Here is a 13,623-nt window from a genome sequence, read left to right on the forward strand (position 1 = left end):
GTCCTGCTCTCTTAGCCTATGAAACTCTAACAGAGAAAATGCAGTAAGGACAATATGAAATACCAAAATGAGGTCACCCCTATTCAGAAATCTGCTCTTAACACATTTGCATAAACAGTATCATCCAAATCAAAGTTATTGCACAAAACAAATATTCAAAGGTTCTGATTCAGCACATTCAATTACCTTGTAGAGAAGAGGAAAGTCAAAAACATGAAGCTCATCTGAACAGAAAATACTGAAAGAGAAACAAGTTCGAATTAGATCACCGAAGTAAAGATCACTTAAATCTCTGCAATTGCTGCGTACATGCCTTTTGCCCACATACAGCTAGGCTGGACCAAGTCTATCCAGAGAAATCCAATGACAGACGACCTTTAAAGACTGTCTTGAAGAACAATACATATCATTACATCCAAGAAAGCTAGAGCTAATATCATGACTACACAAGTTCTTCCTGAGGTGACTCTTCTGAATCAAGTATTTATTGACACGGTGAATGGCAGGGAAGTTCACTACTGCATGCTGCACATCTGTTTGCACTTGTTTCGCTTATTGGGTTGACAACATAGAATCTCTCAGGCATGCTCTGGTTGCCAAATATTTAAATTTAGCCTCTTTCTATTTAACAGGAGAAAGCACAATGTGTAAGCATGATCACAATAAATATTCTCAGACACTGGGTATATTACTCTCCCGATGAATGATCACTATTAAGAGAAGATCATCACAGACGTTTTCATTCCCTCTGAGACAAAGGCTAATTCCTGAACTGGGCAGCTTACATCAGACAAAGCAGCTTTCACTGAAGCACAGACAGCTTTGTAAGTGTGGATGGTTTTTGAGCATCCTGAGGGGAGCTCTCCTCTCTGCCAGCTCTCCTGACACCTGCAGGGGTGGAGGGATGCACAGAGCCCACCCTTGGTCTGCGGCTTCCCCGTCCTGCTGTGAGTAGCTGCTGGGACTGCAGAGACCAAGCGTCGTGCTGGAGCGCAGGAATAGAGCTGGAAGAGAAACCCTGTGACCTGCGCAGCCTTTTTTGAGGTGTCTGTGGGTTATGGGGGGAAGGGCTTTTACTTGCAACAGAATCTGGGATGGGTCCTCTCCCTTTTCCTCACAAAACTTGTGAATGCAGTAAGGCTGATGTGTCCCATAGGGTAGTGCAGGCCAAGACAATGCATTTGATTTTGACCCCAGTTTACAACTGGGCAACATGGCAGGGATATTAGCTATTACCAGTGACATTTTCCGTTCTCTTACATATATCTCCTAGGAGGTATAAATGTCACCTCAGCATGCACTTAATTCTTCCTTCATGAACTAAGGAAGCAATCCATTGCTCCTGAATTACAATTTTTTCTGCAACTAAGTACGTTAATTTAATATGCACAGAAAAAAAATCCCTTAATACATATAATTCTGCAATAAGCATGTGTTGCTACTAATTATCCTTTGTGCATATTTTGCTGTGGCTAGAATATTAACATAAAAATGACATAAACCCATTAATCAGCAGAATAATAAATGCAGTTTATCTCAAACTCCTTGTGCTAATTTCACATCCTACTATAACACAACACCCACATCCAGTCAACACATCCAATGGTGGTACAGAAACTTTTTTCTAGAATACAATGTGCATATCCATCTCCACAACTTCCTTGTTTTTTGGTTTTATAAATATTTTAGAAGAAACCAAATGTCTAATATGTTCCAAATAGTTTCAATGCTGATAGTAATATTAACTAAGAAATTCCAGTTATGCACACTGGCAATGAAAATCTATATATAACGATTTTCAGTGTAATGCACTGCAAGCGGTATGTATAATTACACATGGCACAAATGCAGAGTTGTCGTCTTAGAGAAATAAAAGAAAGGATAAGAAAGGCAATGGAAGCAAACACTCTACACCAACTGTTCAAGGAAGAACATGCCATTTTAATTAAAAAAGAACTCTTTTTTTCAAAGTAGCAGTCAGCACAGTAACATAAAATTACTTCATTCTGAGTTTCTCTGCATGTTAAGTCAGAGTTGAAAATGTCCATATACCTCTTTTTTGCTGACAGTTGTGCACTGAGTGCATCTGGGATGTGGCCCTTCTCAGATGCCTATGCAAATAAGTATTTCTTCCGTTTTGGAAAAAAAAAAAGCTCCTTAGCATGGCTTCCTTCTTCTTTGTTTTCAGAATTAAGTATTTAGAGTACCATTTATAATTCCCTGAAGTATTTTACACACGTAGAGTGTTTCATAATCCAGAAAACTGCCACAATTAGGATAGGATAAGAAATGACCCACAAAGGGCAGGGGCAAATTTCCTAATGACTTAAGCGGAGGTTGGATTTACAGAAGATACATTATTTTTATTAGACAAACATGTGTGCATACACACACTACAAGGTAGGTGATGCATTGATTTCTTGAAATCTAGCAGTTTTAGAGTGTATAAGTGATTTATACTGTAGCATACTGCAGTCACCTCTCCCCCAAGCAAATGAAAACTCCTGTCTCTGGAAAGTCTGAAGCAAGACAGGAATTCCCTACTGGGAGAGGAGACAGTGCCTGTATACCACTGCCCTTCCCTGGGAGGTAGTGATCTGCGAGTGTATTTTTAACTGATGGCAAGGATACCGGCAGTCTATTCTCATGTGTATGTTATTTAAGGCTGAACGACTAGAGTGCTTCTAAAACAAACTCTGCAAGAAATGCACCCATCCACAGAAATATATCAACACATTCAAACTCAAAACCAGCTTCTAGGTTTATAATATGGTAAGGAAGAACTATTTAAAAGTTGTAACAGTGCTTTTAAGTAACAGCTCAAACTCCAGTCTTTCATTTCTGTTTGGAATGTAACATCTGTGCATTTATGGCTGTTTAATAACAAAGAAGCCAAAACAGAATGGTCATAAACGCTTGGAAAGTAATATCATGCCCCTTTAGAAAGGGAGGACCACTGAGCAGTCTCAGACACACCTTAATAGCAGGGTTCATCCTTCTCTAAATGCTTACTCAATCCCCTAAGAAGTCTGGTAATCTGGTTTACTAGATGCATTGCAAGTACAAGCTCTAGCCCTATGTGGTATCCCCGCAGCCCCACCCTTTCCAGTATATATAGCTCATTACACACCTCAAACACAGATAAAAGAGATGCTTTAAGGCTGAACTTACTTATGAACACTATTATAATCAAACTAAATTTATCAAGGTCAATATTTGGATTGGCAAAAGTATCACAGAACGTTGTGTAGATGATCATCAGGAGCACGCAGCTGCTGATAGCGCCAAATGGAGGCTTCTTCCTTTCAAGCCAGTCCTTGATGTATCTTCGGACAATCTGAAACACAGAAAACAACAGGTTGCCTCTTTTCAAAGATGCAGGGAGCCAAGTTGGGCATCACAAAGTGAATCTGACAGCGGAAAGACACAAAAAGAAGAGAGTAATTTGGATGACGGCCACAGTGGATTTCAAAGCTTCCCTGCCACACAACTCTTCTTCTGGGGAATTTAACATTTGTAGTGCAACTTCCACTGGGCGTCCATAATGAGAGTATATTTTCAAGTACATTCAAATCCATCCTTAATCATGCCAAATGTTCTTTGCTAGCTGTCACTGAGACATGCCCATTAAGCCTCCCCAAAGTTTATCTCCTCTGCTGATACTAATGGATGTATGTAATTATCACAGTCCCCTTTGCATCAACAGACAATTCCAAGTGCAACTTTGGGAATCTTAAAAATCTGACATCTTCAGGAATTTCATGACGGTAGATAATCGAAAGTGATCCATGGAACATTTTAATATTTAAATAGCTAGCGATGCACCAGAAGTTTTTAATTAAATTATAACTCAAGCTTGAAAAGCAAAAGTGCATGTGTTGTGGGAGTTTAAATAATTCAAACTCTGAATATCTAGAGTTTTTGTAAATCCAAAGACAAATGCTATTTGCACGCTTTTAGAATACCAGAATTAACACATGAAAACAAGAAAACCTACTGTACGTAGCAGAACTTTTGCACTTTCAGGAAACAGAACCTGAAGTTGTTTTTCAAGAATATTTTTTAGAAACAACTATGGATTTTAAAGTAACCTCAACTTTCACATTATGCCAAGTACTGCAGGACTAAGCCTCAGCAGATACAATGCATCTATTTCAGCCCTGCCTGGGGAGTCGCTTTTGGTTTCTCTCTTTACTTTATATGGTTTGAAAAAAACTTTTTAAAGCTTTTATCATACAGCTGCAACTTGTGTTAATTTTTCAGCAATCACATTATCTTGCCTAATTTCTCCTGAGACCTCCTGATGTTCTCTGTTACCATGCTCTTTCAGAAATAATAGCACGAGATCCTGAAACACTTCTACCAGAGCCCTCTAAAGGTGTCTCGTTACCTTCCCACAGTGTTACCATTAATAAACACCACCACTATTGGTTTAATAACCCAGAACATTTTAGAGTTATTCAAGATTAATATCAAAGTATCATCACTGATGCTACCATAGGACCTTTTCACACACTAACTGCCAAAGCTGTGGGGTTGACCTCACAGCTGTCCAGTTTTCCTCACTGCCTACCCAGTCTGTTTGCAGGTCTCTCAATAGGGAAGTCCTGGAAGCAGCTACCCCAGCAACCACAGCAAATAGGCTTCATCAACCGTGTGGCAAGGCACATACTAAAAATTTGGCATGTGGGGTTCACGCACAGCTAAGCAGGCTGAAGACGAGCACTTACCTCCCAGCACTTCTGTGCTTCCCACTGATGAAAAATAACAGATTTATCGGAAATCACATAAGGGAATGCTCAACACCCCACTGAAAACACTCAACTTTAAAAATTCACACTTGCCAGATGTTAAAGAGACAACAAAAGTCAGAATATACGGACAAACTCCTGAAAGGGCATTCAATGGAGCTCCTTCATCCACCTCCTTACATACCACCAGGCAGGAATAAACCATTACATTGATGAGAGAGAGGCAAGAAAGCTGAGTGAAGACATTTAGTGCACAATGTGAAAAACAATCAGATTAGTCTCATCTGAGCAGATTTGGGACTCTGTAATTATCAGAAGCAAAAAGCGAAGCTTTTCACCTCTAAAGTGAGTGTTTTCTAAGGAAGTTCAAAAAAATCCTATTATCCCATAAATTAAGGTCACATTGGGGAAAAAGAAAAGCTACTTAAGACCACCTATTTATTTATGGTCTTTCCAGAAGATTTACACTGAAAGCAACAAGATGTTGAAATAGAAAATTGATGGTAATCATGCCACAGTACAACTTATACTGGAGGTACTTATTATGAAAACTATCACCTTGTGTCTGTACAAGCTATAATTATAACATGTATGACAATTATAACTTCATACACATATTTAACATGAAACGACATAGAAGAGAAAGAAAAAACATTTTAGGAGTGAAACTGCAAGCCGTGTTTCCTCAAAATTTTCGCTTGGCTGACACTTTCTTTAAATATGTACCTCTATCTAGTCTGGTATTATTGTGAATCAACCACCATAAATACCAGTATGGCTTCTTACTGCACATTGTGGTTTTTTAAAAAATGACATAGTCAGACCCTAGAAGAACTAAATTGTGGCATCAGGAAATCATCTAATGAACCCAGTGTCATGCTAATTCTATACTGTAAAAACACACAAAATACATCCTTCTCTAACACGGAATCCCATTTCTTTTGACCTTCTCACAAGGTTCAACAAGATCTATAATTTCAGAGGTTGATTCAGCCTATGATCACTGATTCAAGGTAATCTAAATTCTTGTATAACTTAAGAGGGAAGAAATATAACCCTACAGATATCTGTAAAAACTCAACTAGATTTTTCACAGGGAAGCTCATGTCAGCTGATTCATTTTGACTGAAAAACAATCCAACTATTACTTATTCATGCCCTGCAGAGTTGTTTCAGGACAAGGATGCTTTGAAAATCTTTTAATTCTTAACCCAATTCTGTAACTTTTCAGGGTTAACACAGAACTTAAAAAATAGTGAAGATTTGTAGTGAAATAACTATAAATCCCAGAAATACAATAAAGACAACACACAACAAACTACTGAGCCAGCCAGCCAGCGAGCCTTGCTGTTCTGTGGTGCTGGCACTCTCTCACAGGAAGTCTAATAGAGGTTCAAAAACCATGAGCGATGCAGATTGAAATGATTAAAGAAAGAATCTCGCAGGTAATTCGGAGCCTGGACAGAGGTATTAAGCTTCATTTGTCTGCAAACACAGCAAAAGCTGTGTTAGGGCCTGTATGAAGGCGCCGGACTCAGGCACCATATCAGTGTGTCACCTCTTAGTTGAAATGACAAAGTCCAGTATTTTGAAGTACATACCAGTACAACGGGGAACAAGGGAGGGACAAGCACCGGAGAAACAAGCAGTTGAGAAAACACGTGAATTGATGCTCCTGTGAAAAGATGAACTTACAGCCTGAGTAATGTGAATGACTGACATCTGAAATAGATGCATCAGACTGGGACACTGATGGAAAAGATCAAAAAGGGGAGTACTGTTCAGATGCAATAATTCCACAGTTCCTACTGAAAGGGAATTCCTCACATAAAATGCAGTTAAAAACAACATCTTGGGGGGTGGGGGAGAGGCAGAGATATTGGAAGAATAATCATTATGTGAATTATAAAAGCATTTAAAATATACTTTACAGGGGGGAAATGCTGCAGGGCGCTCCCATGTTGCAGAGAATGCATGCACAATATTTAATGTACAAATCTCAAGGTCCAGAGGCCTTGCAACCCGCATCCCTGCTGAGATTCCTGCAGAATTACTTCTGCAAGGAGGCCTCTGGGGCCTTTGGGTCCTATGGTAGTGATCACACGAAGCACGATGAACTGCAAAGGGTTTGTGTGGGTGTAAATGCCAACCTGAAAGAGCAGAGAATTCTTGACGGCTGACCCAGAGGTTGCACATGAAAGAACAGTGCATGGTGAATCCTTCCCTGTGAATCCTTCCCTTAAACTGTGGTTTAGTAGAGAGAAGAGAGGAGCAAAACCAAAACTTTGTAGTAAGTGATATTTTATAAATAACCTGCATGATGAAAAGTGCTGATAAACTCACAGAAAAGTCAAGACAATAAAAGAACATAAATCTGTCCATCAAGTAACTATGTCCTGATGACTAAGTCCCGGCAGTCTTCAAACGTTTTCTGGAAAGGCATCAACTCAAATTTGCTTCAAAACAGTTTCAGGCTCAAACTTTTCTCTTCCCCAGGATTTAATTTTTAACAACAAAGGAATGTAATTACACATGAATTAACAGTAGCGTCCCCATTTCAATTCAGTTCTTCTAGCAGAATGGTTACATCCACAGTATTTTTCCTCCAGACTGCTCCGTATCCTGTCATAACCTCCTTGTCTCAACACCAGCCTCCCTAAGCAAATGGGCTAACTGCTCATGTGCTTAATTCACTTAACATCCCCTGTACAAAGAAACACAATCTGCTATTCCAGGAAAGCAGGTAAATAATGCTCATCTGTTATAAGATCATCCATGAAAATAGCAGAAGACATATTATAGAAAAACAATTCACTTATCTAATTGTACATTCATAACAGTCATACTGTATACCCAGAGAAATTTGTCAGTAAAATACAGCTAGATAGTTTCCACTTGCCTGCTCGAGTGCTGGATATACAAGATTTAAAAAATGCAATAAACAATGTAATTCATTAGTGTTCATTATTGTCGTGGTGACGGGGTCACCAAACAAGTACCACACAGCTACTCATTCACCCTCCCCACCTCCCCGGTGGGATGGGGGAGAGAATTGGGAAAAAAAATCCAAACCAAAAAAACCCCCATGGGTTGAGATAAAGGCAGTTTCATAGGATAGCAAAGGACGGGGTGGGGGAGAAGAATATACAAAGCAAGTGATGCACAATGCAATTGCTCACCACCTGCTGATCAAAGCCCAGCCAGTCCCCAAGCAGCGATTGCTGCCCCCAGGCCAACTCCTGCAAGTTTATCTACTGAGCATGACGTCATATGGTATGGAATATCCCTTGGGTCAGTTGGGGTCAGCTGTCCCAGCCGTGTCCCCTCCCAGCTTCTTGTGCACCCGGCAGAGCATGGGGAGCTGAAAAAAGTCCTTGACTTAGTTTAAGCACTACTTAGCAACAGATAAATCATCAGTGTGTTATCAACATTTTTCTCATACTAAATCCAAAACACAGCACTGTTCCAGCTACTAGAAAGAACATTAATTCTATTCCAGCCAAAACCAGGACAGTATCCTTATTCTACATCACCTACATCATGCCCAGGCCCTACCCTTTCCAATACATTCCAATTAATTGCCACCACTTTTTCTATCTTTTGATATATACACACAGATATCATTCCCTTAATCTATGGGCCATCCCTCTAAAATGTCTGTTGAGTTCATTTAGTCCATGACTTTGGGCTCTATCTGTCATGGCAGTCCTTCAGGGCAGGAGAGATGGTGTGTGGTGTTGGACTGTCATGTGATAAAGTCAGTTCTGGTTCCGTCATGGCTCCACTTTGCTCCGTTTCATCAAAATTCATTCTTCATTAATTTGGGTGATTCTTACTGTAATACCATTGATATGGCATATAGTGACCATAGCAGTGACGACACACAGTATTATATAGCAATCAACAGCATACAATTCAGTTCATTGGCTATTTTCACCCAAAATCAAACCCCCTTCAGGTACACATTGGACTTCCCCACCCTTCCAAACTATCCACCAAGTGCACCCAGGTCCTTAAGCAAAAGCGGTCCCATGGGTGGGTTTCCCTTTGCCCGAGGCAGGAAGAATCCAGACTGTCTTCCCCAGCATACTTTTTATGAGCACTACAGGGACTTTATCCCCTTCCTCAGCACATAAAAGTTTTGACTGATCAGATCCCCTAGTTGACCTACCAGGTGGCTTTTGCTAAATGTGTATCCCAATGTTTAAATGTCCCACCCCCAATTGCTCTCAGTGTAGTCATTAACAGTCCATTCTATCGTTTGATTTTCCCAGAGGCTGGTGCATGACAGGGGATGTGATACATCCACTCAATGCCGTGCTCTTTGGCCCAGATGTCTATGAGGTTGTTTCAGAAATGAGCCCCGTTGTCTGACTCAATTCTCTCTGGGGGGCCATGTCGCCATAAGACTTGCTTTTCCAGGCCCAGGATAGTGTTCCAGGCAGCGGTGTGGGGCACGGGATATGTTTCCAGCCATCCAGTGGTTGTTTCCACCATTGTAAGTACGTGGTGTTTGCCTTGGTGGGTTTGTGGGAGTGTGGTACAATCAATCTGCCAGGCCATCCCATATTTATACCTCAGCCATCGTCCTCCATATCAGGGAGGCTTTAACCCGCTTGGCTTGCTTGCTTGCAGCACATGTTTCACATTCTTGGATAACCTGTGCAAGTGTCCATGGTCAAGTCCACCCCTTGATCATGAGCCCTTCTATATGTTGCATCTCTTCCTTGATTGCCTGAGATGTCATGGGCCCACCAAGCTAGAAATAATTCACACTTATGTTGCCAGTCCAGATCAATCCTCAGCCACTTCAATCCTGGCAGCCTGATCCACCTGCTGGTTGTTTTGATGTTCTTCAGTGGCCCGACTCTTGGGGCGTGAGCATCCATATGATGTACTTTCATGACCAGGTTCTCTACCTGGGCAGCAATATCTTGCCCCAACAGGGCAGCCCAGATGGGTTTGCCTCTGCGCTGCCACTTGCTCTGCTTCCATTGCTGCAACCACCCCCACAGGGCATTTGCCACCATCCATGCACCAGTATAGAGATAGAGCACTGGCGATTTTACTTGTTCAGCAATACCTAAAGCCAGCTGGATGGCTTTCACCTCTGCAAGCTGACTTGATTCACCTTTTCCTTTAGTAGTTTCTGCGACTTGTCATATTGGATTCCATACAGAAGCCTTCCACTTCTGATGCTTTCCCACAACACAACAGGACCCATCAGTGAACAGGGCATATTCTGGCAGTTTATTATATAATGGGGCTTCTTCAGCATGCTTCCCCTCCTCCAGTGATATTCTGAAAGCTTTGCCTTCTGGCCAGCCCATGATCACTTCCAAGATTCCTGGGCAACTGGGGTTTCCTATTCAAGCCCACTGGGTGATCAGTGCCACCCATTTACTCCATGTAGCATCAGTTGCATGTGTAGAGGGGACCCTCCCTTTGAACATCCAGCCCAGCACCATTAGTCGGGGTGCGAGGAGGAGCTGTGCTTCAGTACCAACTACCTCTGCAGCAGCTTGAACCCCTTCCCATGCTGCCAGTATCTCTTTTTCAGCTGCAGCATAGCAGGCCTCAGATCCTCTCTATCCCCATTTCCAAAACCCTAGGGGCTGGCCTCGAGTCTCCCCTGGTGCTTTCTGTCAGAGGCTCCAGGTAGGACCCTTCTCCCCAGCTGTGCTGTAGATCATATTTTTTACATCTTGCCTTGCCCCGACTGGCCCAAGGGCTACTGCATGAACTATCTCCTGTTTAGTTTGTTCAAAGGCTTGTCGTTGCTCAGGGCCCCATTGGAAATCATTCTTCTTCCGGGTCACTTGATAGAGAGGGCTTATGATCAGGCTGTAATTTGGAACACGCATTCTCCAAAAACCTACAATGCCTGAAAAAGCTTGTGTTTCCTTTTTGCGAGTTGGTGGGGACATGGCTGTTATTTTGTTGATCACCTTCATTTGGATCTGACAATGTCAATCTTGCCATTTTACTCCTGAAAACTGGATCTCCTGTGCGGGTCCCTTGACCTTATTTTGTTTCATGGCAAAACTGGCCTTCAGCAGGATTTGGACAATTTTCTTCCCTTTCTCAAAAACTTCTGCTGTGTTGCCCCATCATCAATGTATTGTAGGTGTTCAGGAGCTCCACCTTGCTCCAGTACAGTATGGATCAGTCCATGGAAAATGGTAGGACTGTGTTTCCACCCCTGGGGCAGTCGATTCCAGGTGTACTGGACACCCCTCCAAGTGAAAGCAAACTGTGGCCTGCATTCTGCTGCCAGAGGGATTGAGAAGAATGCATTAGCGATATCAGCTGTGGTATATCGCTTAGCTGCCTTTGACTCCAGATCACATTGAAGTTCTAGCATGTCCAGCACAGCAGCACTCTGTGGTGGCGTGACCTCATTCAGTCCACGACAGTCTAGGACTAGAGGGGGAATTCTTCCTCTTTCTCCTCTGGTTCTCGTGATGGCCCTGCTTTAAAGTAGTCTGCCTCCTTGCTGGCAGGGCAGTATGCTTCTTCCTCCAGCTCCCTCACAGACGTTTCTTCATCCCTTACTGAACGAGCTGACTTTCACTTCCAAGATTTCTTCTTGTGTATGGAGGTAACTGATACTGGCACATACTGGTTCTCTGGTTCAGCTGCAGTGACTGTCGCCAGGGTTGGAGTAGATGCAGTATTCCTAAGTAGTTGTTTAACCCTAAAGCAAGACCTGACACAAATTCAGGAGACATAGCAATAGAAATAACCTGGTTTGAACATCCTAAGGATATTTAAAATTCTCAAGAGCTACTGTAATTAGCCTAGGGGAGAAGGGGAAGATGGAGGAAGTTGTGTACCCCACAGGTTGGCTCTCCGAGGAGAAAAAGTAAAAAGTGTAATTATTAATTTCCAACAGATGGCTCCCGAAGTACAGAGGTGATGGCAATGCTGAGTACAAATACCAGACTGATCTCACGGACAAGAATTTCATCATACCATAAGCCAGTGTTACACAAAGTGTACACAAAGTACAGCAAAGCGATAACCTTAATCCACCTCCCAGAGATGACAGCACATAAATACTAGTAAACAGTATATATGGCAAGCGAGGTGTTACACAAGACAACTCTGAGAACAAATACAACTTTGAGAGCAAATAAATCAACACTGTGACCAGTGACTACTAAACTAATATAATGAACACTTATAACAAATTTGTTTTAACACGCTTTGGTCAGATCTGTCATTCACTCAACCCTTTGCGCCCCACATTTGGTACCAAAAAGGACTGTTGTGGTTTAACCCCAGTCGGCAACTGAGTGCCACACACCCGCTCGCTAACCCCTCTGCCCCCGGCTCCGGCTGGGGAGTACCATACCAGGGGAGTACTATACCAAAACACAGCACTATACCAGCTACTAGGAAGAAAATTAACTCTATCCCAGCCAAAGCCAGGACAATTATTAATTGAACTAAACAGGACAAGGACCTCCCCCCCACCATGTATAAGGAACGGAATAATTTCTGACATTTGCAATACAGTACACCTTTTAAAAATTACCTAGATCTTCAACATAATTTCTTTTAAACCAATGACATTAAAAAAAAAACCAACCAACCAAACAGGGGAAGTGGTTATGAAGGCACTTTTTCTGTTTCCATTATACACACAAAAGTATCTCTTGGTATTTACATCATTATGCGAAGCAGATTTTTCCTTATGCTATCAACTCTTTTGGACTGATTTAATCATTAACAGAATTTACAATGTTTTACTGCACTTCTGCTCCTCTTGTTTATTATGTATTGGTATGTACTTCTAAATACCTGGGAAAAACACCTGGGGCTTTACCATTTCAACAAAGAAACACAAGTCACTTTTCCTTGTGTTGAAACTCACAAGGAAACAAGCTGAAACTATGCTGGATTATCACTATACCTAAATGCAGCAGTTACCTTACTTTGTTTTTTAAGGAAAGATTCCTAACTCATTCTTAATTAATATTATTACTACTTATAGCAACAGACCTTTGCAGTGAACTCTACAATGCAAAATTTTCTTTCAAAAGGTTTGAGTCAGGCTGGATATTTGAAACAGTTCAATAACTTCTCAGTATCTTTTCTTATATAGTGGTGGCAAACCGAGAAAGACGACTGCATGGAATAGTGGGAAGTACTTCAGTGAAGCTTGGAAGACATGAAAGGGGGAAAAATTGGGAAAAAAGAATCAGATACTGCAATGGGAGAGAGATTATGCAGGTTGGAGAAATTACATAAATAAGATGGACCATTCTTCACAGATTTCTATAGCGTAGCCACCCTCCACCTATCTAAGGTCTGCATCGCAGTTCAAATGTACAGACCCTTTTACAAAGCAGAGCTCATATCACTTCAGCCAGACCCTGTCCTGGTAATTTTATAGGGACCGTATCTGTGTGAAGGCACGCATTCTCACCTGTTCCTATATACCGCTATGAAGTCCCAGACTTTGTACTTGTTTACCCACCTTTCGATACCTTCTAGGACATCAACAAATGTCAAATATATCCTTATTTTACGGAGCGTGCAATCTAGTATTTCTTTTCTGAAGATGGGATGGGAAAAAAAAAAGAAAATCTTTTTTACAAGCATCTTGTTTACTTTCTTCAGCTTACTGAAGTCCTCTAAAAGCTATCTTACTCCATTATGTCAGTCAGTTTACTCCCAAGAGATAGCTCCTGACACATACATGCCTTCAAAGCAAGTTTTATAAAACCCACACGAGGCCATTTTCAAAATTAACTTTCGCATTTTGGGGTAATTTATAACCGTTGCTTTAAAACCTTACAAACAGATGCAACACGGCAAAAATTTAAAGGGATCCTGTAGCTGTGGTACACATTTTCTTCATATT

The 13,623-nt window shown here is 41.4% G+C and overlaps 1 protein-coding gene across 5 annotated transcripts in view; it reads right to left on the minus strand.

Annotated features, from left to right (window-relative positions):
* SLC10A7 (solute carrier family 10 member 7) overlaps positions 1-13,623 on the minus strand; it is a 156,045-nt gene that overhangs the window by 25,423 nt on the left and 116,999 nt on the right. For 4 of the 5 annotated variants that reach the window (XM_064450293.1, XM_064450292.1, XM_064450296.1 and 1 more), the window contains 2 exons: positions 3,172-3,337; positions 187-238 (listed from right to left, as the gene is read on the minus strand). In XM_064450293.1, the coding sequence (XP_064306363.1) occupies positions 187-238; positions 3,172-3,337 (218 nt within the window). Of the gene's footprint in view, positions 1-186; positions 239-3,171; positions 3,338-13,623 lie in introns of those variants that run through there. The other variant, XR_010372755.1, reaches the window with a different exon arrangement.

This window comes from Phalacrocorax carbo, chromosome 4 (assembly GCF_963921805.1).
Source record: "Phalacrocorax carbo chromosome 4, bPhaCar2.1, whole genome shotgun sequence".
NCBI lineage: Eukaryota > Metazoa > Chordata > Aves > Suliformes > Phalacrocoracidae > Phalacrocorax > Phalacrocorax carbo.